Source organism: Daphnia pulicaria, chromosome 10, assembly GCF_021234035.1.
Source record: "Daphnia pulicaria isolate SC F1-1A chromosome 10, SC_F0-13Bv2, whole genome shotgun sequence".
In the NCBI taxonomy this organism is placed as follows: Eukaryota; Metazoa; Arthropoda; class Branchiopoda; order Diplostraca; family Daphniidae; genus Daphnia; species Daphnia pulicaria.
Window position 1 is genome coordinate 1,634,690 of NC_060922.1, and position 24,825 is coordinate 1,659,514.

General features: G+C 41.0%; 3 protein-coding genes and 2 long non-coding RNA genes across 8 annotated transcripts; 2 read left to right on the forward strand and 3 right to left on the reverse strand.

Annotated features, from left to right (window-relative positions):
* Nucleotides 1-973: 973 nt before the first annotated feature.
* On the reverse strand, nt 974-8,041 carry LOC124313976 (proline-rich protein 36-like). 2 transcript variants are annotated; one of them, XM_046778892.1, is made up of 2 exons: nt 7,739-8,041; nt 974-4,889 (listed from the first exon to the last, which is right to left on the reverse strand). In XM_046778892.1, the coding sequence occupies exon 2, from the start codon at nt 4,886-4,888 to the stop codon at nt 1,334-1,336; it is 3,555 nt and encodes a 1,184-aa protein (XP_046634848.1). In that variant the 5' UTR covers nt 4,889; nt 7,739-8,041; the 3' UTR covers nt 974-1,333. The 2 variants fall into 2 exon arrangements, with proteins under 2 accessions (XP_046634848.1, XP_046634849.1); XM_046778893.1 differs by lacking the exon at nt 7,739-8,041 and adding an exon at nt 5,400-5,499.
* A 3,609-nt stretch (nt 8,042-11,650) lies between these two features.
* On the forward strand, nt 11,651-12,322 carry LOC124314308. The gene is made up of 3 exons (XR_006911105.1): nt 11,651-11,798; nt 11,864-12,037; nt 12,120-12,322. It is a non-coding gene; the product is annotated as an uncharacterized LOC124314308 (long non-coding RNA).
* An 821-nt stretch (nt 12,323-13,143) lies between these two features.
* Nucleotides 13,144-13,560, reverse strand: LOC124314327. The gene is made up of 3 exons (XR_006911138.1): nt 13,465-13,560; nt 13,263-13,334; nt 13,144-13,197 (listed from the first exon to the last, which is right to left on the reverse strand). It is a non-coding gene; the product is annotated as an uncharacterized LOC124314327 (long non-coding RNA).
* Nucleotides 13,561-15,192: 1,632 nt separating this feature from the next.
* Nucleotides 15,193-18,806, forward strand: LOC124314012 (inactive serine/threonine-protein kinase TEX14-like). Its single transcript, XM_046778954.1, has 8 exons — nt 15,193-15,535; nt 15,629-15,829; nt 15,895-16,217; nt 16,280-16,523; nt 16,589-16,883; nt 16,946-17,554; nt 17,924-18,146; nt 18,209-18,806. Exons 1-8 carry the CDS (start codon nt 15,403-15,405, stop codon nt 18,545-18,547), a joined length of 2,367 nt encoding a protein of 788 aa, XP_046634910.1. The 5' UTR covers nt 15,193-15,402; the 3' UTR covers nt 18,548-18,806.
* An 886-nt stretch (nt 18,807-19,692) lies between these two features.
* On the reverse strand, nt 19,693-24,825 carry LOC124314028 (serine proteinase stubble-like). Of its 3 annotated transcripts, none has more exons than XM_046778987.1 (9): nt 24,177-24,825; nt 23,879-23,949; nt 22,920-23,589; nt 22,391-22,810; nt 22,207-22,283; nt 22,040-22,140; nt 21,662-21,924; nt 21,431-21,579; nt 19,693-20,440 (listed from the first exon to the last, which is right to left on the reverse strand). In XM_046778987.1, the coding sequence occupies exons 1-9, from the start codon at nt 24,316-24,318 to the stop codon at nt 20,264-20,266; spliced, it is 2,070 nt and encodes a 689-aa protein (XP_046634943.1). In that variant the 5' UTR covers nt 24,319-24,825; the 3' UTR covers nt 19,693-20,263. The 3 variants fall into 3 exon arrangements, with proteins under 3 accessions (XP_046634943.1, XP_046634942.1, XP_046634944.1); XM_046778986.1 differs by having other exon boundaries at nt 22,385-22,810; XM_046778988.1 differs by having other exon boundaries at nt 22,385-22,810; nt 23,193-23,589; nt 24,177-24,824.

Here is a 24,825-nt window from a genome sequence, read left to right on the forward strand (position 1 = left end):
CATTTATAGGTGTAGACCGGCTAAGACTAAATGTCGTCCAGGAAGCAGGAAGTCAAAAATGACGATTGAATTCTTTCTGTCAGCACCGTCTAAACAACACTCGCGGGCTTTTTTTGTTTGTGTATGCAAATGTTATTGCAATGACACAAGTGTCTCATATGCAAATCATGATCTGTAATATGCAAATCACATTATTAACATATATCAAGCGTTTCCTTTAGAGATCAAACGGGATTTGAATGTTCGATCCAACGCATTTTAGAATGCCAATTAAAAAAACAAAAAACAAACAGAGTGTCTGAAGTAAGACCCTGCTCACAACACATCATATAGGTCTCTTGTGTTAACAGTTATATAAACAGTTTAAACACGGAGTTCTACAGCACTCCAGAGTACCGGGTTGGCTCTTGGCTGACGTTTCCCAGCTGTTTTTGTTGAAGAAAACACAAGTGAACAGCGACTGCACCGCAACGTAGCGATCGGGACTAGAACAAGATGCCTCATCTGCTTTACTTGTAGGAAATACCTCTTTCTTAAAAGCTAGATGGCGTTTTCACCTGTTTGTTTGTATTTTTCTTTTTTTTTTAAACATTCAAATTTTTTGAAGTAATGCAAAAAGTTACCATTTCAAGAGCGCAATTGCGTTGGTACTTGCCGGTTTCTATTTATTTGATGTGATTTCAGCCGAGTTCAATTTTTCACACGTAGATTTTGTCTGCTAGGCGATATATGTCGGTAAATGCTTAACACTTGGCGTGTCATTCAAAGATGTGTAAAAATTGTCCCTAATGTGTATAATTTTGTATTCCTTTTTCATTGATTTCCAATTCTGATTCATTCGAGTTGTAGCCTATTTATGTCAAGTTAAATTTCATCTAGTGTAACGTATGGTCATTTATCCGATTCAAGTGCAACCAAAGTCTCTTTTTTACGTTCTATTGCGAGTTGGATTAAAACAAGAACTATGTTAGGATACAAATCAATCGACATAGTGTATTAAAATGACGAGGTTGAAGTATATGAACAGAGACAAAAAATTTGCAAATAAATTATGTGTAAGGCCACGCATGGAAAAAATTAAGCCAAACAAGTACAAAAGTCGTGAATTTAAGGATTTTTATCTAATTAACAAATCCCACCAAAAGAACCCCCCACATTGGCCAGATCAAAAAGAGAACCCAAATAAATATATATAGCGGCTTATGAAGAAGTAGTAAAAGACATTTCGTATTGTAATAAATATAATTCTTTTCATCCCAGCATATAATTAAAAAAGAAAAAAAATCAACATACAATAAATAATCAGATCAATCGATAAAACACATCAATTGAATCATTTCTGGCCAGGAATGAGAGGGAGAAATCCGCCATAAAATTTCAGCTGGTCGCCACCACTAGGCTGCTGTTTACCAGTCTGGCTATTCACAGCTGTTTCATGATGGCTAGATTCTTCAGGCGACTCGTCTCCTTTGCGTTCGATTTCCTGCGGCATGGCGTGCCACTTTTCGAAAGGAATACTCGACATTTCACCCACTTCCGATGGGCTCTCCACGGAAGGCACGAAAGGAGCGTCCAAGTCGAGCAATTCCGGTGGTCCCGGCTGGCTTTTGTAAGTCACAATGTAGGCCGGATGAACGACAGCAATCTGTTTGCCATCTTCTTGTTGGATTGTCGCATACGTAACTGGATGCTGATTGTTGAACGATTCCATGTAGCCTGGCGTCGTCGTTGTTCTCGATGGCAATTTGGTGGTTTTCCGCTTGGGTGGCCTTGGTGTGCTCGATATTTGAGTTTCGTACAGTGGAACATTTAAAACGGATGCCACACCGACGGACGGATCTGGATTCTTGACAGACGTCGGCTGCTGTTGCTCAAATGGAGGAAGGATCGAGGCGTTTTCATTCGGTCGATTGTGGAGTAATGTGGGATTACTGAAGAGTGAAGCAACGTCTTTGTGGGGGTTCAGCGGAACTCTCGGAGGTGGTATACCCTGCGACACAGGGCTGATGCCTTGTGGTAGAACAGATTCCGCTTCTTGTGGGATTTCGGGAAATAAAAATCCTGGTGGCGGTCGTCGATGGGGAGGCGCACTTTGACGGGGCGGTGACAATCCAGTCGGTAGACGATCCGGCCTGTCTTTGATGCCGTTTCCTGATGAAATCGGGAAAAACGGTTTACGAACGGGAGCGATTTCCGGTTGGCGAGCAGTCGGCGCTACTTCTTCTTGATTGGGAATGGCGGCGGATGGAAACGAAAGTGAGTTTGGGCTGTTGGGACGGCTGCTGGGTGAATCCGAGCTCGGGAAATCGCTGCGGCGTTGACTCTCGGGAGTGTGGATCGGTGTGGCGGGCACCGAGTGAACTAGCTGAGCACCGGCCACGTTCGGTGGACCGGAAAGGACAGGGCCGACGACAAGGTAAGGTGGTTTTCCTTGCTCCAATTCGTGAGTTGTGTAGACGTAAAAAGCAGGTGGCTTACTGGCGGCATCTTCCGGTGAGGCCCTGATTCCAACTACTTGCGGATGCGTGGCAGCTGGAGTTGCGCCAAGGTTCGGTGGCATCTGTTGTTGCGGAAGCTGGAGGCTCAATCCTGACCGATCAACAGAGATGGGTGATGGCAAGAGCGGCTGATCGGGTCGACTGAAAAGGACAAATGAGCCACTGTTGCTTTCGGCCATGTCCAAATCTGTTGTCACTTCGCTGGGGTCGACAATTCCAAAACGGTCCGATTTCACTGTGGCGTCCAAATTACCGGATCGACTGCTGCCTGTTGAATAGCCGGAACGGCGCCCAAAGAAATTGGCTACCGCTTGGGAGATGGAAGAGAATGGCGATTGCAAAGCAGAGGGAAGTGGGCTAATGGCACCCGGCCGTTGTTGTTGTTGCCTCAGGTTGGGTTCCTGTCCAATAGGTCGTAAGTTTGCGTGTGGTCCAGGCTGCAGATGAGTTTGCTGTCGGTTAAATTCAATCTGTTGTGGATGTTTAATAAACTGGAACTCGTCAGTTGGATTCGTATTGGGACGGAATAGTGGCAGGATGTTGGGTGGTTGGTTCTCCTGTTTGGCGTTCAACCCGGGTTGTTGTTGCTCAGATGGGAATCGGAAAGGTGGGCGTGGTGAATCGTTGCCAATTTGTTGTTTCTGTTGAGGAGGTTGGTTCCAGTTGGGCACTAATCCCTGGTTGGATGATGGAGGAGGCAAAAATGAACTATCGGAAGAAGGACGGACAGGAGCGGAAGGCCGGAAGGCAGGAGTAAATACTTGCTGAGGTCGCGGATCGCGACTGGCCACAGTTGGATAAGGGCTGGAGACTGGGCTTGGAGTGGCAGAACTTGGTTTGACAGACACACCAGATGAGATGGACAAATCTGGGCCAGATGGCGCGCCAGACGGGCCATTATCAAACATGAACAAGACACCTTCTCCTTTGCTACGTTCGTCATCGTAGTCGTAGATGATATCGGGTACGTCGGCCACCTGCCCAGGAGAGTTCTGCGGTGGTGACTGGCCAAAGTTTTGATTTTCGTCAGCGGCGAAAAACGGTTTCGGTGTCACTTTGATTTCGGCTATGTGGTCGTCGGAATGAGGACGATAGGACTGATGGGGTGTAAAAATCGGCTCTCGGTCGTCATCCGATCCAGCAACGACAGAATAGTTGGGTCTGGTCGGTTGAGGCTGCGGTTTATCTTCCTTGGCTGGTTTCGGGCGGCTCTCCACTTTATAAGAATTGAAGTCGTCAAACTCTGGCCGACTGATTGGTTTGAACGGTTTGAACTCTCCTTGCCGAGGAGGCCAATCGTCGTCCGTCTGTTGATGCGATGTCACTTCATCTTCTTTATAGAAAAAAGGTTTCTGGTTCGGTCTATTTTCTGGTTGGTAAGGCCTGCTGTTGTCTGGGTACGTCTCGGAAATGTTTTCCTCCGAATGCTGCTGCTCGCTGTAGGTCTGAGGGCGGGGCGCAGGTTTGTTGCGTGTATTCTCGACAGGTGGCTTTGGTCTATAAGCAATGCTCTCCGTTTCTTTTGGAAGATCAATCGATGGACGGACACGTTGTTTCTTGGTGGTTGGTCGATTTGAATAGGGATCGTATTGGCCATCACGCATATTGTCAACCGTCGATGTCCGGATGGGTGTTGTCGTTGTCGTAGATAATTTGGGTTTCGATGACGGCCTTCGGGTGGTTTTCACAGAAGCGAATTCTTCCCCTTCGTAGTCGTAATCGTAGCTGCTGGGTAATCGTTCTGTGACATATTTCACCGGTTGAGTGGCGGGTTTAGTCGGTTTAGCCGTGGTAGAACTGGGTGAGCCCTGGTATTTGGTGTTGGCGTATCCAGTAGAGACCAGAGGGTATTTATTCTTAGGAGGCAGTTTGAACTTATCGTAGGGATTGTAGGTAGTGCCATTACCATAGTCATGGATGGGAATATTGAGCAAGTCGTGAAACTGGGGAGGGAGCAATTCGAATGGGTTGATTTCATTCGTTTCTGGCACCCTAGTATCTTTGCGATCGATGGCGTCTTCGGGCTCGACCGCTTCGTTGATTTCTTCTTTCCCATCTTCAGATGGTGGTGGGGTGAATCGACTGGCGGCAGGTCTGCTTCCACTTCGAACTGGATTGTTTGTCACTGCTTCTAAGACGACCCGACCAGTGGCTGGATCCCGGTTGCCGTATACCGGTTGAGCTTCCGACCCGAACAATGCAATCAACCGCTGCTGGTCAAAATTGGATCCTTCCTTGGCGGCAGGGAGTGGAACCGTTGCTGGCGGTGGTGGTCGTTGCTGGAGTCTCCCATTCAATGACGTCGGTGGTGATTTCTGCTGACAGCGAGCAGTGGTCATAAAAACTGCCAGGACGAAGACGACAGCTGCTAGTCTGTTATTGCTGCTCATTCTACCAAAACGACAAATAATAATTTCCCTTTACTTTATTAAACATTCTTTTGATTGACTTGTCAGGATCAAGATCTTGACAGAAGTATGTTAACCCTACTAGAACTCTTTTTAACTGTTTTATAACATATGGCTAGTGATGTTTAGTGCTTACAAATATAATCTGATTGAGGTTAATAACAATTGCCATTTTACAAGACGAAACAATTGAGTAAATTTGACGATTTATGGGAATGTCAAGAGCTAAAACTGACTTCCTGTGTCAATAAGACTTTGAAACGTGCATGTAAAAAACACAATAAATTGAGTAGCTTAAAAATAAACTTGCATCCACATACAACTGTGATTTCCCTGCAGGTACACAGGATTGATTTTCCCACACGCTGCTAACAAACAACCACATGTTTGTTCACAATTCAGGTTATTGAATGATTCCAATAGAGTACATTAACTTTACTCTCTAAATCAAAGAGAAAAGAGCAAACATCAAATAGCTAACAATTTGGGTTACCATGTTATTTCGCATTTCAACACCATCAACACGAGTTTGTTTAGGAGACATCTCATTTTTGAAACTTGTAAAGGAAACGTTAGCAGCAGACGAAACTTTTCATTCTACTAAGAAATCGATAGAAACAATTCAAAATCGACCGCTAAATCCAAACCACTCAAACACGATAGTCTCACCCGAGCTCGACATCTGCTTTTAGACCGAAACCGCCATAATAAATAAGACCCTCCAGGACCTTATTCTTGAATCCAAGAGATAAGAAATCTTCGACCGAAGTGAACTGGTCATCATTACGAATTCAATCAGTGGTAGGAAATTATTACCCGTGGCGTTTGTTCTCGTTTCAAAATAGTCCAAGGCATGTATCACATTTTGGCATATATTTCTTTTCCACATCTTCTTTTTTTACCGTCTTTTAAACCAACCACCTAAATTGTTGTGGCTCCTCGGAAAGAAATTTATGTTTTGAACGATTGCAAAAGTACTGTTTTAGCTTTTCCTTTTATCCCACCGGGGGAGAAAAACAACTGTAACTTTTTATTTAAAACAAAAAACAAAACAAAAAAAACAATAAAAAAGAAATTTTTTAATTGATATTTGCCTTGTTTTTCTGTAACTGTAATTCTGCCGATATGGTAAAAGACGTTTTGGCTGGCAACCGTATAGAGAGCCCACTGATAAAATAGCAATACTATTCAAAAAACCAGTTTTTTTTTTTTAAATTCAATATTCTCCATAAATAGCTGTATAATAATGTAAGAAAATGCACATCGAATAACGTCATTTGACGCATCCGGAAGCTTTCTTTTCCATTATAACATCATTGAAAAAATTAAGGAGAGGTCAATGGTGCCGTTATGTCCTTAATTTGCATGCACGCACCATTTTAGCTCTCGGAAACCAATGTATTAAAAAGAATGAAAAAACCCTCCTTTTTAAAGGTGACTCATGCACTATGATAACGCAACAGCAGTTTTTTACTCTTATGTCATAATCAATCTTACTGAACTACACGCTAGACGCCAACGGTCGATCAGACAAGAAATTGCAAAAAGACGAAACTTTTTGCCAAAATAAAATTCAGCTCGTCTTCTTGCTGCTGGTTTGGACAGACTATACTAAATTCAAATTGCGCATAGGCAAAAAAGAAGAAAACAATTTTAAAAAAGAAGAAAAAGGCAATTTGGTGTGAAATATTTCGTTTGTTTTTCTTGCGGTTGTGGTTCCGAGAGAAAATGAGAGGCACGTGAAACAAAAACCTGACTGGTTTTTCACTGAAGAAAACCGGGAAAAATATTCAGAAAATCCAGACCACTGGCCCGCTGGTAAACTCTGAAGTAAAAGGAGAGGAAATAATAAAGGAAGACATAAAAGGTCAATAGCCTCTGAAGAACTTTGGAACTTTCTCTTCCTGGGTAAAGTGTCAAGAATTATTTCGCCATTCTCGAATTCAACATTTTCTCCGACTCATTCCGGGAATTGAATTTCTCTCTTGATATTTTCGTTGCGATTCCTTTTTTTATTTTGGAGCCTAGAACCAACCGCAGATTGAATGCTGAAAAACTAGATATTCAATCCGTCACTAAAATCTAGTCGCAACGGTAAATAAAATACCTTGTTTCTATAAACAAGAGAACAAAACAATTCTGAACATTCGAGAGGATGTGCTATAGCTGTTTCGAATATCAGGAATTCATAAGACGTTCTTGACTTTTCTAATTGTACCGTTAGATTCTACTCCCAGTCGCAGGTATATGTATGCACCCCGCCTTCCTTAAAGCCAAGCTAAGAGGGAAACGGGAGAAATATAGACGACCGAGAGAGGGAAATCGAAAACCGGGATTGGTTACTTTTTTACACACAGCCAGGGAACTTGAATTTCTAGAGAACACAGCACCAACTTCTGGGTGTTGAAGGTTAAGGTCAAGGGCGTGCACGTTCGCGTTGACTTTTTTAAGAATGCATTCCTCTATCAATATATTACAAGCAAATGAACTGTTATAATATGCATCGTTGATTGACTCAATCTATTATACACCTCGAAGAACATCTAGTTCTACTACCCCGTGAATATACCTGTTTGTTGTTTGCCCAATCCCCTTTACATAACAATATTAAATTACATTTTTTAATGCAAGCCGTAAAGAACAGTAAATTTCAAAGCAGATTTCTTTAAGAGTTTACAAATTGCTGCCGAGCCACTTAATTCTGTTTGTTACGAATTTTAATTAAGTCAATATAGTTGTGCATTTCATTTTTTATTTTACAATAAACTGAGTTGCTTGGCGTTTTTTAAATACCAGGACATAACAATCAAAAGAAAATTATTGTTTTCTTACCTTGATAACAAGCGAATGATGAAATGTGACGTCAACAAGATTTAACAATCACGGTATATAAACCCGCGTTGTCTAAAAAAAATTGGTGTCAAACACTCGACTCTATTAAAACACGAAAAATTCTCAATGGGTCGGCCAAGACAAATAAAAATCAGACTACAAAGCACAATCGTTTGTTGTTTTTCAATTTTTTCAAAAAAATATGAGTGAGGAACGAGCGAGAGCCCTTTGTGCGTCGTCTGTGCCTATAAGAGAAAGGGGCGCCCCGAAAGGCAAGCCGTTACGAGTATGACTGAGACGATCCGTTAGGAAGCTCCGGTCTAAATAGTTGGGCAAAGGAGGAGGAGGAGGAGGGGTGGAGGGAGGGGCTGTCAGCGGAGAACAGGTGAGTACACACAGAATGGGACATGCTGTTGGACGTCACTACACCGAGACGAAATGTTGAAAGAGAAAAACATAGATCCCTGTGACCTACTAAACTTCAATAAGCAAGTATATATACACTTCCCTTGTCCTGTTTTTCCTCTTCGTCATCATTTTGATCACCAAAAAAAAAACGGACGACAGAAACAGTTATTATATTTAAAAGAGAGACGGACCGTAAAGTGAAGAGACAAGACAAGAAGAAGACAACACGAGGCCCACCGCTTCCTTGAGCCTTGGGCAACTCGCAAGCCACTTTTACATAACTCGGAAGGGCCGTTCCCCCTTCTGAATCACGTGTTCAAAGATTGAAATTAATCGTGACTAATTCAAGCTTCTCAGGCCAACGATGATCATTTTTATGCTAATTAAGATTTTTGTTAAGGTTCTAGCTAGCGTACATACCCTATATTTTTCTTTAAAGCCAATTCAATTAAACGGTATTTAAATTTCAAGAAAAAATTTAATTTTATAGATTTTGTTAAAGTTTTTAATTTGTTTATCCAATATGTTTTTTTTTTTTTTATGTTTTGGACTAAATTCGATGAATTCTTTTCCAGTTTTCATAATCTCAGCTGCGTTGTCTTGATTATTAGATGGATTAGAAACAATAAAAACAAAGCTTCCGGTCAGGTTTTGCTTTCAATTTATATGTGTAACGACTCGGGAGTGTACACTCCCAGCCTGTAAGTTCCCAGCTTTATGTCTACTATAGCAGTAGATAATACAGAATCCACACTATATATTTATGCAGCTCCGATGGCGGCTAAACGGCATATCTATATACCTGAAGTTGCTGGGTGTAACGGACTATGTGGCGGCAGCAGCACACGGGTCCTATATTTTATATTGGGAAATAAAAGAACAGTATATAAGAAAATACTTGTTTTTTATAAGGAAAAGCGACTTTGGTGATGTGTTGCTGGCCAGCGAAACAAACTGTATGCTGACGACAGGGTATATTTAATACCAAACCACCAACAACAGTGATAACTGTCGTGGTTGTACGTTTTTTCTTTCACAGTTCTTTTTTTTCTTTTCTCTTCGACCGGTCCATCTGACACTTTCTTCTACGGTTTCCCATGTTTTATTTGAAATGTATATATCAATAAACAAAGTTACAGTACAGCACACTCCTCCTACTCAGCGCTTATGCGCCAGGGTTCAACGACGCTGGCGGATTTCCACGCGCACTTCCTTTCGATTTTTCAGTTCCATTAAAAGAAGAAAATAACATCGGATAACGGATGAGCAGTCAAGGTGACCGCAAATCAGGTAAACGAAATTTAGGTTTGATTTTATAAACTATTATTATCGTTATTATAGTTACCAGCAGCACGCTATCGGCGAAAAAAAGAAGTGGGACCTCTTAAATCGATCAAATGTTAAGGCCAGAAGGAATATACGGTATTCTATGTATAACACACCACTATTAGGAATGGGACCTACTTTCACTTCCTGGCGGATTAGAAATTAATTATTCAATCGCAAACTTTCTTTCTTTCTTAAAAGAGTTCCGTGGTCAGTTTACAGTTATGCAATATCCGGCTCTTCGTAAAAAATCAAAAGTTTGGATTTAATTCAGCTGGACTAGTTAAAACATGATTATATTTGAAAAAAAAAAACATGAAAATTATAAAGAATGTATGAGGGACCAAATGGGGAGAGAGGGTACGTTAGATTGGATATGGATAATAAAACTTAAAGTAATTAAAGAATTATTCTACAAAAAAACAAAACAAAACAAAACAATATTCCACCAGGCCCACTAACAATTGCAACTGTTGTTTGTGAAGAAATGATAAAAAGACTAACGCTTAGAAAACAGGTAATGATTTCGGGGGGGGGGGGGGGAGGTTAGGTAATCTTTTAGAAAAAAGGTGCCCTCCCCCACAAAAAAAAGGAGGATGAGTTTTGGTGTTCAATTTGTTTGAGGGGAGTCGTTTAATGTTAACTTTGTGTTTGTATGTAAGAGGGGGGTTGAAAATTAATTTTGTAGTTTATCAAATCTTACTAAATGTAATTTCCTTCAAAGTAGGCTAGTGGGATCCCTCTAAGTGCATTCCAGTATCCAGTTTGTTTTCCATTCTGATTAACTGGAATTGTGTAACTCGTGTGCTCAAATGTAAGTCCAGTTCAATTTCACGCCGCGACTTTCTTTGTGAATTGGCTACCCGGATCGGTTGGCTTACCTTTATATCCATTCAAACTGAAAGGTGTGTAGACCGCCTTTGTAAACTTACGGCCACTTATTTCATCTCCGTACCAAAGAAAAAGTACGCAACCAAACAAATAGTAAATTCGAAAAGTTAACGAAGTGGTGAGAATGGGGTTGTTTGTCACTGCATGACATAATAGCCTAGAAAGATTCACGAGATTTTCATGTCACGTGATAGACTTTAGAATTGATACTGTTTCAAAGAATAACGGGTTTGTTGCTGGATTCAGACCTGTAAATCAACGTCCGGAATCGGAAGAAAGAAAAAAGAAAACTAACAACTTTATACTACATCTACTAGATCACTTCATTTTTTGTTTCTGATGTAGAGCTGATGGTGATTGTTACCTCGGGCGCTAATTGCAGATAGCTGTTGCATAGGTATACACAGGCAATCTCGTTTGACCCGCCAATTAACAACTGTTGCTCACATTGGCTGGAATAGCTATTCTAAAGAAACCTATTTGAAATCAAAATAGCCCGTTAATCACGTCCAACGTTTTAATCAGGGACAATCTTCATTATTTCACGATATAAAGCCCAGCAATCACTTGATTCGGGTCAACACTTAATAACCTTCATTGTTTTCAAGTAAACAATTAAAACGGTATAATCTAGAACTAGAAGATAACAATCCTGCGATACTTACGGATAAGACGGGGAGGCGTTTTTTCTACTGGGGTCCCCTTACAGTTTAAGTGTCGTACAGCCGTCTGCTTTCGATTTGTTTTGTTTCAATCATCAAGCAGACAACAGTCACGACACACACACACAAAAAAAAGACAACACCAAGAGGGACCTGCCGCCACACCGGCACCTCCTGGTTATAACTATTTCGATTTTCCATTATTGAAACTTAAAACTTCTATTTTGTAACAAAAGTGCGTAGTAGGGGAGACCGGGGCTATGTGGGACATGGGGCTATAATGTACAGAGCAATTAAAATATGTAAAAGTTTATAAAAAATTACGAAATAAATACTATATATGCTAAATTATGTTTTATTTGTCCACTAAACTTTTTTACTTGAAATACTGTTTATTTTTCAAGTTATATGGGAAATTAAAAAAATGGGAATCTGAAAAAATATTTCAAGCGTTTAGTTTTTTAATTTTTTTATACTTTAAGAAACATTATGATTAAACCCAGATAGCTGTTTGATAGGCTTTTTTTTCTAGTTTAAGGGGGTACTTTTATTTTATACAAATTGTATTTCTAAATATATTATAATTTAGTTTATTTGACATTAGTTGGGTCTGGGTTGATTTGGACACATTTAACGGGGTAAAAAAGGACATTTTAGCACCTCCTGTGGGTGGAGCTGTAGGAGGGGCCAAAATATTGCTGTTTAGACATATTTGTGCGAACTGACAAGTGAAAACACAAACGAATTTAGGATTTCACATTTTGAGGCCCATTGTAGGTTAAATTTATTTCATTTTTGTATTAATAAGACCAAACTAAACATTTGTAATTACATTTAGTGGATTGAAACATTTTTCCGATTTCGTGTGTTTGGTTTTATCTTCAAACAATATGTTTCGTCCTGAATTGACACTCGACCAAAAAATTTCAAGAGCTTCAGCTGCAAAGAACATGATAAAGAATGGCGATAAATATACAATTGGTGTTGCTTATGGAGACAGTCAACGGTTCAGGTAAAGTACAACACATTTGCTCAGTGGTTCAGTATATTATCATTAGTCATGTTACTTACATACACATCTTGATACTTGTTAGGTTTGAAGACAACGGAACAATCTCTTTATATCACCAATCAGAAAAAGCTAACATTCCCAATACTGTTCTTGCTTGGAGCTGTATGTCGACAATCAACTCTACAATTTCTCGAGTTGATGGTAGACTAAATTCAGCTAAATACAGCAATCTCCTGGAAAATCATGTGCTTCCATTGAGAGAACAAACTTCATCGAACATGATTCAATATGGAATCTTCAATATGTCCATGACTGGTAAGTTACTACTTTGTAAATTATATATTATTATATTCATTACAAGATTGTTGTTTTTTATTCAGGTTTCCGGTTCACCATTCTGCTGCCATGAAAAAGTTCTACAGTGAAAACAGAAATGATTTGATTCTTCTCGATTGGCCCTGGTGTTTTGGCGACATAATGCCTGTAGAATGGCTGTGGAAGGTGATGATCAACGAGCTGAATGAAAAGCAAATTAAAGTGTTTAGTGAGCAGCGCCTATGGGAAGAAATTTTTAAAGTTTGGCAGAAAGTGTGCACTAAAGACTTTGTTTTCAGTCTTCTAAACAACATTACAGTCAATCTTGAGAGAGTGGTGAAGAATCAAGGAGATTATGTCGACTAAGTCTTGAGATTATCTGTTCAAAAATTTGAAACTCATTGATTAACTATTTGGATTGTAACACAACTGGAATTTGGTAAATAAGGATTACGACTCAATGAGAATTTGAATAGATGTGATAAAATCTCTGTCTTTTTCTTTCAATGTTTATTTATTAACCAGTTCTTAATGATGAAACAGTTAGATAAGGTGTTACCAGTTCAATCAATTTTTGAGTTCCTCCTCTTCTTTGTACTTAAGGATTTGTCTGTTATGCACTTCATTCGACAAATAGTTTTCAGGGATGGAATCAAGATCTTTCACTTTTTGATAGTGACTGAAAAGGGTTGACTTAGGAATGCCAAAACCTTCGGCTACTTTTCTATATGCTATCTTTTGCAAATTAAGATTATCGAGTAATTTCAAGTGCCTCAGTGCACCAATCAATATTTCTCTAGGCACCTTTTCAGTCTTTCTGTAGTAGGTACGAACCATTTTCAAACCTGTAATGATCAGACATACGTTTATGTTAGTATTTCAGTATTTCAGTATAGACAAGTGAGATTACCTCTCACGACTGTATAAATTGGTACTTTGAGAAAAGTATTTAATATGTTGGATAATCCAGGTCTGCCACTTCCTAAAGAAGTTTGCAAAATTGTTACTATTGTTGTAGCACATAACGCGAGCAACTTTTGTCACTCACACAATTGTAAATTATGAAACCTTTCACTTAATAAACAAAAGTGTATATTCATAATTATAATTACCTATTGAAGAAATTTTCCACTAAAAATTAAAATACACTTTCAAGACTTTCTGATTTTTGACAAGGACAAGGGTTGTGACTGAACAGAAGTAAAAAAGTCACGTGATCACGAGGGTGGAGCTATAGCCAGTTTAATGACCACCCACCGAAAAAACAACGAAAAAAAGATTAAAAAAAAAACCATCTTTACGTTTTTTATATTATCTCCGCTTATACTTGATATTATAAATAAAAACACAGCACTTCTGAAAGAGAAAAAAATTCCCTTTTCACCAGTGCGTCTTAAAATAAATATAATTCAGCCGTTTCAGAGAAAAAAGCTGTCCAATTTAGCCCCTGCCTCTGTCCCATTCAACCCAATTTTTTTTTTTTTTTTTTCAGTTTTTCCTCTTTACATTTTATTAAATAAAACTCACTTACCTTTACGAAAAAAATTATAAAAATTACCAAACATAAATTAACAACAGGGAATCACCCCTATACTTTTATTTTTTCTTAATTTAGATTTTAAAACATTTGGCAGCGGAAAAACAAAAAGTGTCCGAGATAGCCCCGGTCTCCCCTACAGGCGGGTTTTTACTGTTTAAATGTTTCCCATACAGGCACAGAGTGTAGTAAACAAACATTTGGTCCATGTCTCACATTTACTGAATGACCTTGATCGTTAATTAAAAACAAAAAAAGAACAAACTTAAATTTCGCAAAATTCCTTTCAAACCAAATGTAGCCCTTTGGACGTTGCCAGTTCTAACAATCCCAGTAGCCTATCGGGCTCGCCACAAACCACAGATGACAGAACACAGATTCAAATGAGCAAATAGAAAATAGTAACCCTGTTCGTTTTTAGTTAATATACAAGAGCATACTTTATAAATAACGAACATTTTCAAGTTCTTTTTGGATTCTACGTGAAATTTACTTGAAAAACGATACCATGGTGTATTAGTATGGTGGGGGAACTTATGGTTGGGATCGGCTATCTCGGCTGAAGCCAGTGGTCACCTATGATCAGCGCTGCCTGGTGGACAATTGGGTGAACTATGAGCTATAAACGGTTTGAAAATTTTCTAAGTCCGATTCCACTTTGCTTATGTACTTATAAAGCTATAAAATCGTAAAAAATGAGTCAATAACAGTAATTAAGTATTATTTTCCAGCTTAAATTATTTCAAAATTAATAGACAACAAATATGAAAACAAAAAAAAATAATGTAATTGGGATTCGAACCTTTCTTCCTTAGAGTCGTAGCTTGAGACGCTAACCATTGTGACAACCAGTTGATGTCTGCGTTTGAAAATGTTAAATGTATATACTATTTTACAGACGAATTATTTTACAAAAGATTAGTATTTTGGTTCATAGAGGGACCGAAAATAGGTGACCAGCCCTGCAATTGGCTGTTAAGAATTTTTACTTTTCACCAAGCTCCGCCTCTTGTCCGGAAACTGGCTTCATTCGAGATAGCCGATTCCAACAAAAGTTCCCCCACCATACTAATACACCATGACGATACGCCCCTCCCCCGCAGAAGATATTGTGTTTTAAAAGTAAAACATTGTTTAAAAAATAACATTTTTTATTATTATAAAGGATTAAATTTAATCCAGCTTTAAATTAGAAAGGATCATATCGAATAACGTTTTTTAAAAAAAGATTACTTAAGCTTCTATTACCTAAATTGGCAACGCAAAATGTTTGCAACTTGATGAATCATTTGTTTTAACAGTATGTGATTCGTTGCACACGTGTGGCGCGACCGTTGTGACTTTTCGACGTCGGCGACTGGTTTCGCTTCATCTTTTGCACATTTATTCGATTTGTTATAGTTAATGAGTATCGAATACCCATAAAACAGAAGGCTTTTATTCGTATTTCATTGGGGGACTCGTCGTCCCAACGCTTTACGAAGTTTTACAGTTTTTTTGTTGAGGACACAGGATGTCGATCAAGAGATCTGAGATGCCTGTTAAAATCAGTGAGCCCGATCCAGAGTCGAAATTTATTGAAGACAGACTTCATTGGGCAATTCTTCGAGGAAAGACAGTCACTGTTAGCAAATTGCTTGACTCTGGTGAGAATTGAAAGCTTGGTTACTACTACCTGAGAATCTTTTTTTCGAACTAGCATGTTACAGCCTTGTTTAAAATTGTTATTATTCTTACAGGTGTTCCTGTCGAGTTGGCTAATCAATATGGACAAACTCCTTTATTCTGTGCATCCTTCCAAGGGCATTACGATATAGTGAAACTTTTGCTGAAGCTTGGTGCTGATCCCAACAGGCGGTGTACAATTCTGTGCTTCACTCCAGTGCATGCTGCGTGCTGGAGTGGGAACACTAATCTGCTCACTTCCTTATTGATTGCAGGTTCAGCTTTTTAAATATTGATTGTGTGTTTGTTCTTATCATTCATATGTGATCATTGTTTTTAGGAGGGGATCTTCGACTGCACGATCAAAACAACCAGTCACCTCGTGATTGGGCTACCATGCAGCCACATTCTGAAAGCCAACTGGCCACTCTTTCATTGATAGAACGCTTCCGTGAAGCGTCGATGAAGAACAACGAAGTGAATGTTTTCGATTCTGGAGTTGCGGAATTAAACAATCCTAGTTCTACTTCTCGGGGGCACAGTGCTACATCGAAATTGCCGACAATTGTGCGAAACAAACTTGCTGCGATAGGTTGGCTGCCTAGCAAAAGTTGCGAATTTATTGGACCTTTAGTCAACGTTAAAGGCACTGGTTTTGGCAAGGTAAATTATCATTTTTAGTCAAGATCCTTCGAAGTTTATAAACATCAAAACCAATTTCTTAGATCCTTTACGGGCGTGGAGAGAGCGCAGCTGCCCTTTGGCCAGTGCCATTGATTAACGAGTCAGAAATAAGCGATCCCGACGACGAAGGACCCCGAGGTATTGCTTACAGATCCGGTCCGACGACTGAAATGATATCAAGAAGCTGGTATCAAACTCCCGTTACTATTCGGCGCATGAGAGACAATCAACCTCCTGATCTGTTATTGGAAGAGCTTCAAAGCATGAGCCGGTTGAGGCATCACGGTAAAATTTTCTCTAAAAATTTTTATAGAATCTTCATTTATTTTAATCTATTGTAATGTAAATAGGATTGTTGATGTTGTTGGGAGTCTGTGCGACACAACATTGGGAGAGCGTGCAACTTGTATACGAACCTGTTTGTCAAGGATCTTTACATCATAGACTCCACATAATGGGATCTTCCATTTCACTTATGAAACGACTGCTTGTATTGCAGCAGATTTGTGATGCCTTGCTGTTTCTTCACTCTAAGGAGTTGTTACATTGCAGCGTTTCATCACATGCTGTTCAATTAGTATCCACTGGCCGAGCCAAGTTAGGATGCTTGGAGACTATGACGGAAGATAATGATTTATCAAAAAGGTATGACATGGGTTTATTTTAACATGTAACTATCACTATTTAATTTTAATTTTGTCTTGAAGTGATGCTTATCTGAAAGTCCCTTCTTCACACTGGGAATGGATGGCTCCTTGGCTTGCACCGGAATGTGCCCGCGGAGAGTTTGCCACCACCCTTTCTGATATATATTCGTTTTGCTGTCTGGTCTGGGAGACGTTCTCAGAGAAAATACCTTGGTCAGATCTGGATTCAAAAAAAATAAATCGAATGTGGCAAAAGGAGAGTTGCAACAATCCAAGAATGCTTCCGCTCGGGTCGGCTATCCCTCGTCATATTACGAGTTTTCTCAAACTGGGCCTTCGACCGGAATCGAGTGAACGACGTGGAATTGATTTGCAGGAAATCTATTTGATGCTTCGTCTTCAGTTAGCTGCAGTGTCTCACTCGCAGCGGAAAGATGTTCATCAAAAGTCAAGCCCTCACCCAGTTAGAATAGATTCTCCGACTCCCGTTCCACCAACCTGGACATCTGAGATCCAACCCAAACACGGATGGAAGGCAGTCAAGAAGAGCTTTGAGAAAAGACAGGCGCCACCACCACCACCACCTCCCCTTCCACCTCCCCTTCCACCTCCTCCTCCGGGGCAGCAACAAATTTTGGACTGCAACGCCGAAATTAATCAGTCAACACCGTAAGTCACCATTTGTCTAAATCTTAAGAATTCCAATCTCCGCGTTCTGGCAATTTTGTGAATATTAAGTTTGAATCTCGCGCGCTCTTTGTTACTGATCGATTTTTTAAAAATCGACTATTACGTTTACACGCCAACTCTTACATTGCAATTTTATTTTAAAAATCACTGTTATTAGTCAACTAATTCTTGCCAATTTTGACAAGGGTTATTACAGCTTTTATGTTTAGTTTTTTCCTCAGTTTCCCTGAACAAAATAAGCTTAACTTGTGTTTCTCATATCTCGCTGCAAGAAGAGCAAGCTCCTCCTACTTTTCGTTGAATCATTGTCATTTTCTATTATTTTTGTTTCCTTGTTTTCAAATTTAGTTATATACCAATGCCACAACAGCGAGACGTGCAAAGTTCGAATAATTCACAATGTGCCATTAAGCCAGCTAGTCACAGTACTGAACGTCATTCGACCAATTGGCAGTCTAACCCAGATGGAAACACGTCGACTTGTCATACACCACCTAGTCATCGGGCACAGCCTGCCAAGATGTATCGTGAACCGTCTGAATTTGAAACTTGGCGCACCAAGTTGGACGAGGTATTTCACTTGCCTTGAAAATATAAAGAAATCACGTTATATTTTATCTTTGTGTTTTAAAGGCTATAAAAGATGATGATGCAGCTGAAGAGTCGACGGTCGAAGTTCATCCTTCATCAACCTCAACGCCAAGGCATCAGCATGGAGTAACATTTTTGGCTTGCAGTTCAGGTTACGACGATATTGGAGGGACCAAGCCTAAGCGATCGCTCAAGTTTCTTTCCGATGGAAACCACTCCCATACATCGCAGGTTCCTAGTTGTTTCACCATGGCTAAACCCAGTCAAGAATTTATTGCATCCCTGGCTGCAATTTTCAATAAGAAGGCTGAAAGCAACATAAACCATTCGGGTCTAAACCGGAAATCGACTTCTACACGTGAAAAGTTAAAACGTGACTGAAGCTCATGTTCATTGAGAAATTCATTATATCGAATATTCACTGACTTATTCGTATCATAATCTAAATGTTGGTCTTCTGCTTGTCTCGTCTTCATCTTTCTTTTTCGCGACTTTTGTTTAGTTCACAGATTCATTTTCGTTTATGTTCTTAATGTTACTTGTCTAACGTTACTTGAACGTTCTAAAGCCTTTTGTCAAAATTCTCCAACTATTTGTATCCGTAACGTAACTCTAAAGGAATACATCGCATTTTTTTCAGGTTTATCATTCTGAATTGGTTGGTTGAAGAGATAAATTTCTAAGTTTTATTCAGGATGATGTTTTTGGTTTTTTAACTAATAATTCTTAATGAACTGTATATTTTATTCCTCAAAATTTCCCTAAAGAATTCCCTAAAGAAACGGAAAAAGTATAACATCAAATCTAGCGCGTTTCCGGTGATGTGTGAAACTGTGAATGATATGTTAGCTCGATTAGGGTTGTATTTGAATGTACTATAAACTTGACGTTGGCGTACTGTCCGGCTCTATATTCTACAATTAGGACAAACTATTATAATCGGGAATCCGTTGTGAAAAAATCCAAAATGCTTGTTACGCTTAACAGTAACATAAAAAAAAAATGTCTGCTCTAGCTCGTTGCCACTCAGTTGAAAGAACTAACAAACAAAGGAAAGTAACTTTGATACTCATGTAATATTTTCTCCAAGATACATGGTGACTTGCGACTTTTCTTCGCTTTTCTTCAGGTTCAGTTAATACTCCCTTAAACCACACTTTAACTGGGCTAACTTTAAATATGCCAGCAATACCCAACGACGAAGGTTGGTAAAACTTAATCTGCTAAAACAAATATTAAAAAATGTTCACCTAATATTACATCGAAACGTGAAAGACGGACCACTAAACAACAACTAATCAATGTGGGGAATGGCATGTCATGAGCATAAGGGCATGTCTGCTTTCGATTTGTTATGTTTCAATCGGCAAGCAGACAACAGTCACGACACACACACACAAAAAAAGACAACACCAAGGGGGACCTGCCGCCACACCGGCACCTCCTGGTCTTTGATAGAGTGGGATCCAGCGGGAGAAATAACTGAAGATCTGTTAGAAATGATTAAAAAAATGCTCGAACGCAGATTTAAATGAAAAATAGCCACTGCCTGATGGCAGTTTTCTGTCTCCGTATATTTTTTTCCGTCTCGTTATTCGCACGACGTCCGTAACAATTCCGTTTGATCTCGCGCTTAGCCCAACGATTATAATATTTGATTATATACAGTCGCAAACACACTCACGCACAATAGACAAGACCCACCGACTTGCGCACACAACGAGGTGTACCGTATTTACGTCGTCATAACTTTCAAAATGTCATGTCACATAAAATAACGGACCCCAGCGTTCACCATCCCCATTATGACCAAAAAACAAAAAAATATAAGCGAAAAACTTAAAGTCTTCCTGAAAACCAGGACGTAGTAGATAATCAAAATTGACGCAAAAAATTCGAAAAAAAAAATAATAAAACAAAACGAATTAAGAAATAATGTGTAGAATCATCGATAGAATTCTTCGGTCAACCGATTTTTGGCTCTTCTCTTTTCCTCGTAGTAATTGTCTTATTTATTAATTATTATTATTATTTTTTTTTTTGATTATCTTCTCCTATTTTCTTCCGGTTAAAATAATAATAATAAAAAAAGGTTTTTCATGTTGCAGGTAACGAATCGCCATCCAGCGTCGATTGGATCCAGTCGAGAAACTCCGTGACTCGAGTGGAAACTCCAGGCTGGTTGGGTCGGGCGCACCCGACTCCCCATGAAATGATGCCGGCCAGCACCCAACGGCCACGTTTGTAAACCATCATGGGACCACCGCTGTCACCCTGTTGGGTAAAAAAACAATTACACTAAATGAATGAGGTCGTTTAGCACAAATTTAACATTGAACTGTCGGTTTTGCAAGGAAATCGCAGAAATGAGCGTGACGGGTTCTTGTACAAATGTTTAGTCAGGAATTTTTGTTTCCACTTGTTTAGCAATTTAAGCCACTCTGGCGATTATGGCGGATAATCGTGAGAAGAAGAACGAGAAGAAGAACATTTCCACCAAATTAGACAGCCGGTGTCCTTTGGTTCCCCTTTCAAGGTTGACGCAAAGTCATCAACTCTTGTATTTCTTTTGGGTTCCCTACATAATCGACTTCGTGCTATGCGGTGCAACGCCGACGACTTGACATTTAATTGATCGCTGATGTAACACAAGTGAGCAATAACGTTCGGCCCTGTCCGGGATTGGCTAAAGAAAAGAAAAACCCCAGAAATGCCACAAATTCCGGAGAATAAGTCTTAAAAAGGTCGTGGAACTAGTGTAGATTAGTCGTCCTCAGGACAAGGTCGAGACCGTAAATTTTCCACCTCCTCGTTCTCACGCACACACACACACACACACAAACGCAATTGGCATATCAAGGTTAAGAGCTTTGTTCATGTGTTTAAACGAAAAGGAAATCCAAGCGGATGACGTCTCGCTTTAAACACGCGGGCTCACTTTGGCCGAGCGCAAAAAGACGGAACGAGCTGCTAATAACCAGGAAAAATAACTAAATGAAATCTACGTAAGTATTTTTTAAAATACTATTTTGTGTCGATGAAAATAAACTGGATAAGAAGGTGAAGAGGATAGAAAATTATCGGGAAAAAATCATCCGGCGTGGAATGAGATATTTGTTTTAAGAACCCGGAAGGAAATCGACCGTTTCGTTAGCCTTTGTTTCTCTTTATAGTTGCTGGTTTGAAGTATTTTAGTCATAAATCAATGTGCAACAAAAATTAAATAAAACTAAAAGTGGGGAGGCGATGAAAGTGAATTATTACTTCACACGAGTCTTTGAGTCCTTCCGGGTAGCCGGCGCAGATGGATTGGCGATCAATTTTCTTGTGGATCGACTGGTAAATCTTTTGGCATTCCGTGTTGTTGATGATGGGCACGCCGACGTACTGCAACCGCGTTGAAATTGGACTTTCTGCGATCAAAAGACAAGAAGAAGTAGAGAAATGTGTTCCATCCCGGATGAGAAATAAAATAACAAAATGATAAAAATTTACTTTCGCCAAGTCTACCCCATCCAGAGACGAACGACTGGTCGCCATCGAATTCCATATCCTTGTCCGGCAGGCAGATGGGCAACGTACTCGATTGGTATGTAACGAGTGGAGTGAGCAGCTTCAACAGGGCAATGTCGTTCGCCTGCGTGTGAATGTTGAACTGCGGGTGCTGGACGGGCTGGACCCGACTTTCGATCCATTTGTCTTCGACGCTGGCGAAATCGATGCCGCCCATGCGAACCAACAGGCTTTCCGGCTGAACACTGTGTCCACACAACAACACGTTTGGCTCGTTATTATTCCATCAACGGGGGGAAGGGGGGCAATCAGGTATGTAAATGAATCAATTTGCAATTCAAACGGGGTATCAGTTTATACTTGCTGAGACAATGAGCGGCGGTAATGACCCAGTCCTTGGACAATAGAGACGCTCCGCACTTGTGAAAGTATCCTCGCCTCGTCTTCTCTTGCAGCGTTACCTAATAAAACACAATTTGCATATGATTTCACTTGTTGCTCCTAAAGAAATATTTGATTCTTTTTACCTGCCACGGCCACTGGCCGAGTCGAGCGTTTTCTCCCGAAACGATTTTCGGCCACCGGTAGACGGGCTTCCCGCAAACTGAAATTTAAAAACCAAAAAACCAAAAAATAAAAATGAAAATCATAAGAATTGAGTCGGCCAACGCCATCTTTTGGTCGGTGAAATAAATTCGTTCAAACCTGCACCTGCGAGTCGCTGGAGGTCGGGGGCCGGAGCCAATGAGGGCAACAGGGTGAAAGTGACATTGCTCTCATCCTTAATAGCCACAGGTAAGCTGCTGGAGCTGGTGGGCGTTGTCGTCGTCGTCGTCGTGGGTGACGACGGAACACTCGTCGACGATGTTCCTGTCGTCGATGGTGCGGGCGGCTTAGCGGTCGTCGTGGTGGTGCTGGTGGATGATGTCGGCGGGATCGATGGCATCGGTAGATCGACAACCTCCTCCTCCTCGAGCCAGCTCTCCTGGATTGGCACCACCCCAGGGGTTTGGCTCTCCACCACGGCGTTGGCGTAGATGACGGTGACATTGGGTTTGGTCGATCCCATTCCCGTCCACGTCGTCGTCCATGTCCCGCTAGAAGAGAGAGGACTCATCTCCGTTACGGCAGCTGTCAACGACAAAACGAAAAACACGAGACGACATGAGAATTGCATTTCTGTCATTGCCAGCACGCCGGGGCATTAATAAAAGGTAACATGATAGCCGGGCAAACTAACAGCTGGAAGTGCTGCTGGAAGTCGTTGTTGTGGTTGTTGTTGTCGGGACAGAAGTAGTGGTAGTAGAAGGAGAAGAAGAAGAAGAAGGAGTTCTAAGTGTCGTGGTTGTTGTTGTTGTTGTCGTTGCGGTTGTTACAGTCGTCATTACAGTGGAGGACGGAGTGGTCGTCGGCGGAATGGAGCTGGACGGAGTGGTGGCGTTCACGGCCGCCGGCCCGATCGAACCAGGACTAACTACAACGGGTGAGACTGTCGAGCTGCTAGCGGCATTACCGTGACTGCTGCTGCTGCTGCTGCTAATGGACGGGGCGTGAAAGGTCGAGTAGGGAAATTTAGGCAAAGTAATGGGCTGCGGCTTGAGGGCGTAGATGTCGGCCAGCAGGTCGGGCCAATAGCTCAAATCCAGCGGATCGAAAGGTGGCCGACCCGCATCCGGGCCGTCGATATCGTTGCTCTCCAAAACGCCTATCGGCACCCGGGGGAGATTGTCGGCTGTCAGCTGCAGCGGCAGCGGCTCCTTGGCTGGTGACGACGAGGCAGCTGATGGCGGGCGAATGATAAGCGGAGGATTGGTCGTCGATGAAGAGTACGTCGGCAGGGTACAGCACGATCCGAAATAGAACCCTTTGGTGCAGATGCCCACGTGACGGCCTCTGGCGCGGAAACAATCCTAAATAGAAATCAAATCAAAAGAGAAACAAAAATGGCCAAATGAGAGAACTGGCACCACTGGTGTTTGAATCGAAACGCGCGCAATTGTTTTTCCCTTTTCGGTTTTTCCCGCCGAGGTACGGAAAGGAGTAAGGAAGGAAATGGGCGCATGTCAAAAGAAAAAGAAAAAAAACTTGGTGTTGACAGAACGGTTGGAAGTTGCGGGACACGCAAGCGCGTTTTTCTTTGACGTGTCGGCCGTAGATTGATGTCAAGTTGTAAACGAACAACGGGGCGAAACTAATTACCATGGCAAACATGCAGCGACCCTCCTCTCCACTGGTGACATTCACGCAAGTCTCGAACGGCCCTGCCCGTCCTGCACACACACAAACACAAAAAGAAAACATTAATAAATCAAATGAGGTAAAACACGGAAAATTCACTTTGCTGGTACCAAGTCGAGTCTCATATCGGACAAGAAAAATCAAATGAGGTTCCAGGCTCAGACATGTTCCAGCCGGAGGTGATGTGTGCAAGAGTCGGATGGAAAATGATAATAAAAAAAAAAAAGGGAAAAGAAATGGGAGAAAAACGGAGACGTACCGGAGGCGTAGGGCATAACATTGACTTGTGACCGTGCTGATATGACCATCGGCTGACTGATGATCGAGGCTATTAATAAAAGGCTGATGAGGCCGCCAGCAGCCGGTCCGTCCAGATGAGTCGAAAAGCGGAAGTAATCCATTTGATAAAAGGAAAAACACAAAACTAATTGGTCCACGTTTTGTTTGTTTTATTGAAATAACCGGGTGTGACGGGCTATATGATATCCAGCAGCAGACGAATTTCAACGTCAGGTGAACGTTGTGGCAAACAAAAGTTGTTGTTGGCCCCCACCGGAAGAAAAAGTTGGAACGACTGGCCACTGGATGTGGTGGTGGTTGGTGGTAGGTCTAAAAACCGTCAAGAAACGCGCACTGACGAGCAAAAGGCACAAAACAAACGCGGCAAATTTGCTGGTTCAGATATCAAAAGGCCCATAAAGGGGGTAGACTGCGGGGGACGATTGTTTGGGAATAGGAACTTTTTTACCAGCGCCCGCACTGGCCGGAATTCCCGAGTCGACTAAACATGATGAGATAAAAAGAGAGAGAGAGAAAGAGGCAAGAAGCAGCAGCTCTGTGAAATGAATCTAAGCGCAAAGTGAGTTGGTTCTTTCTCTCGGCCACTCTACACCGAGACTAACGCCATC

What these genes read in the sequence shown, in the direction of transcription:
- LOC124313976 (XM_046778892.1), bottom strand. Translation starts at nt 4,888, where the DNA reads ATGAGCAGCAATAACAGACTAGCAGCTGTCGTCTTCGTCCTGGCAGTT.
- LOC124314012 (XM_046778954.1), top strand. Translation starts at nt 15,403, where the DNA reads ATGTCGATCAAGAGATCTGAGATGCCTGTTAAAATCAGTGAGCCCGAT. An exon ending in AAGGCACTGGTTTTGGCAAG is followed by an intron (nt 16,218 to 16,279) that starts GTAAATTATCAT and finishes CCAATTTCTTAG; the next exon opens with ATCCTTTACGGGCGTGGAGA. An exon ending in GGCGCACCAAGTTGGACGAG is followed by an intron (nt 18,147 to 18,208) that starts GTATTTCACTTG and finishes TGTGTTTTAAAG; the next exon opens with GCTATAAAAGATGATGATGC.
- LOC124314028 (XM_046778986.1), bottom strand. Translation starts at nt 24,318, where the DNA reads ATGGATTACTTCCGCTTTTCGACTCATCTGGACGGACCGGCTGCTGGC. An exon ending in TGTTATGCCCTACGCCTCCG is followed by an intron (nt 23,950 to 24,176) that starts GTACGTCTCCGT and finishes GTGTGTGTGCAG; the next exon opens with GACGGGCAGGGCCGTTCGAG. An exon ending in CCAGCGACTCGCAGGTGCAG is followed by an intron (nt 22,284 to 22,384) that starts GTTTGAACGAAT and finishes TTTAAATTTCAG; the next exon opens with TTTGCGGGAAGCCCGTCTAC.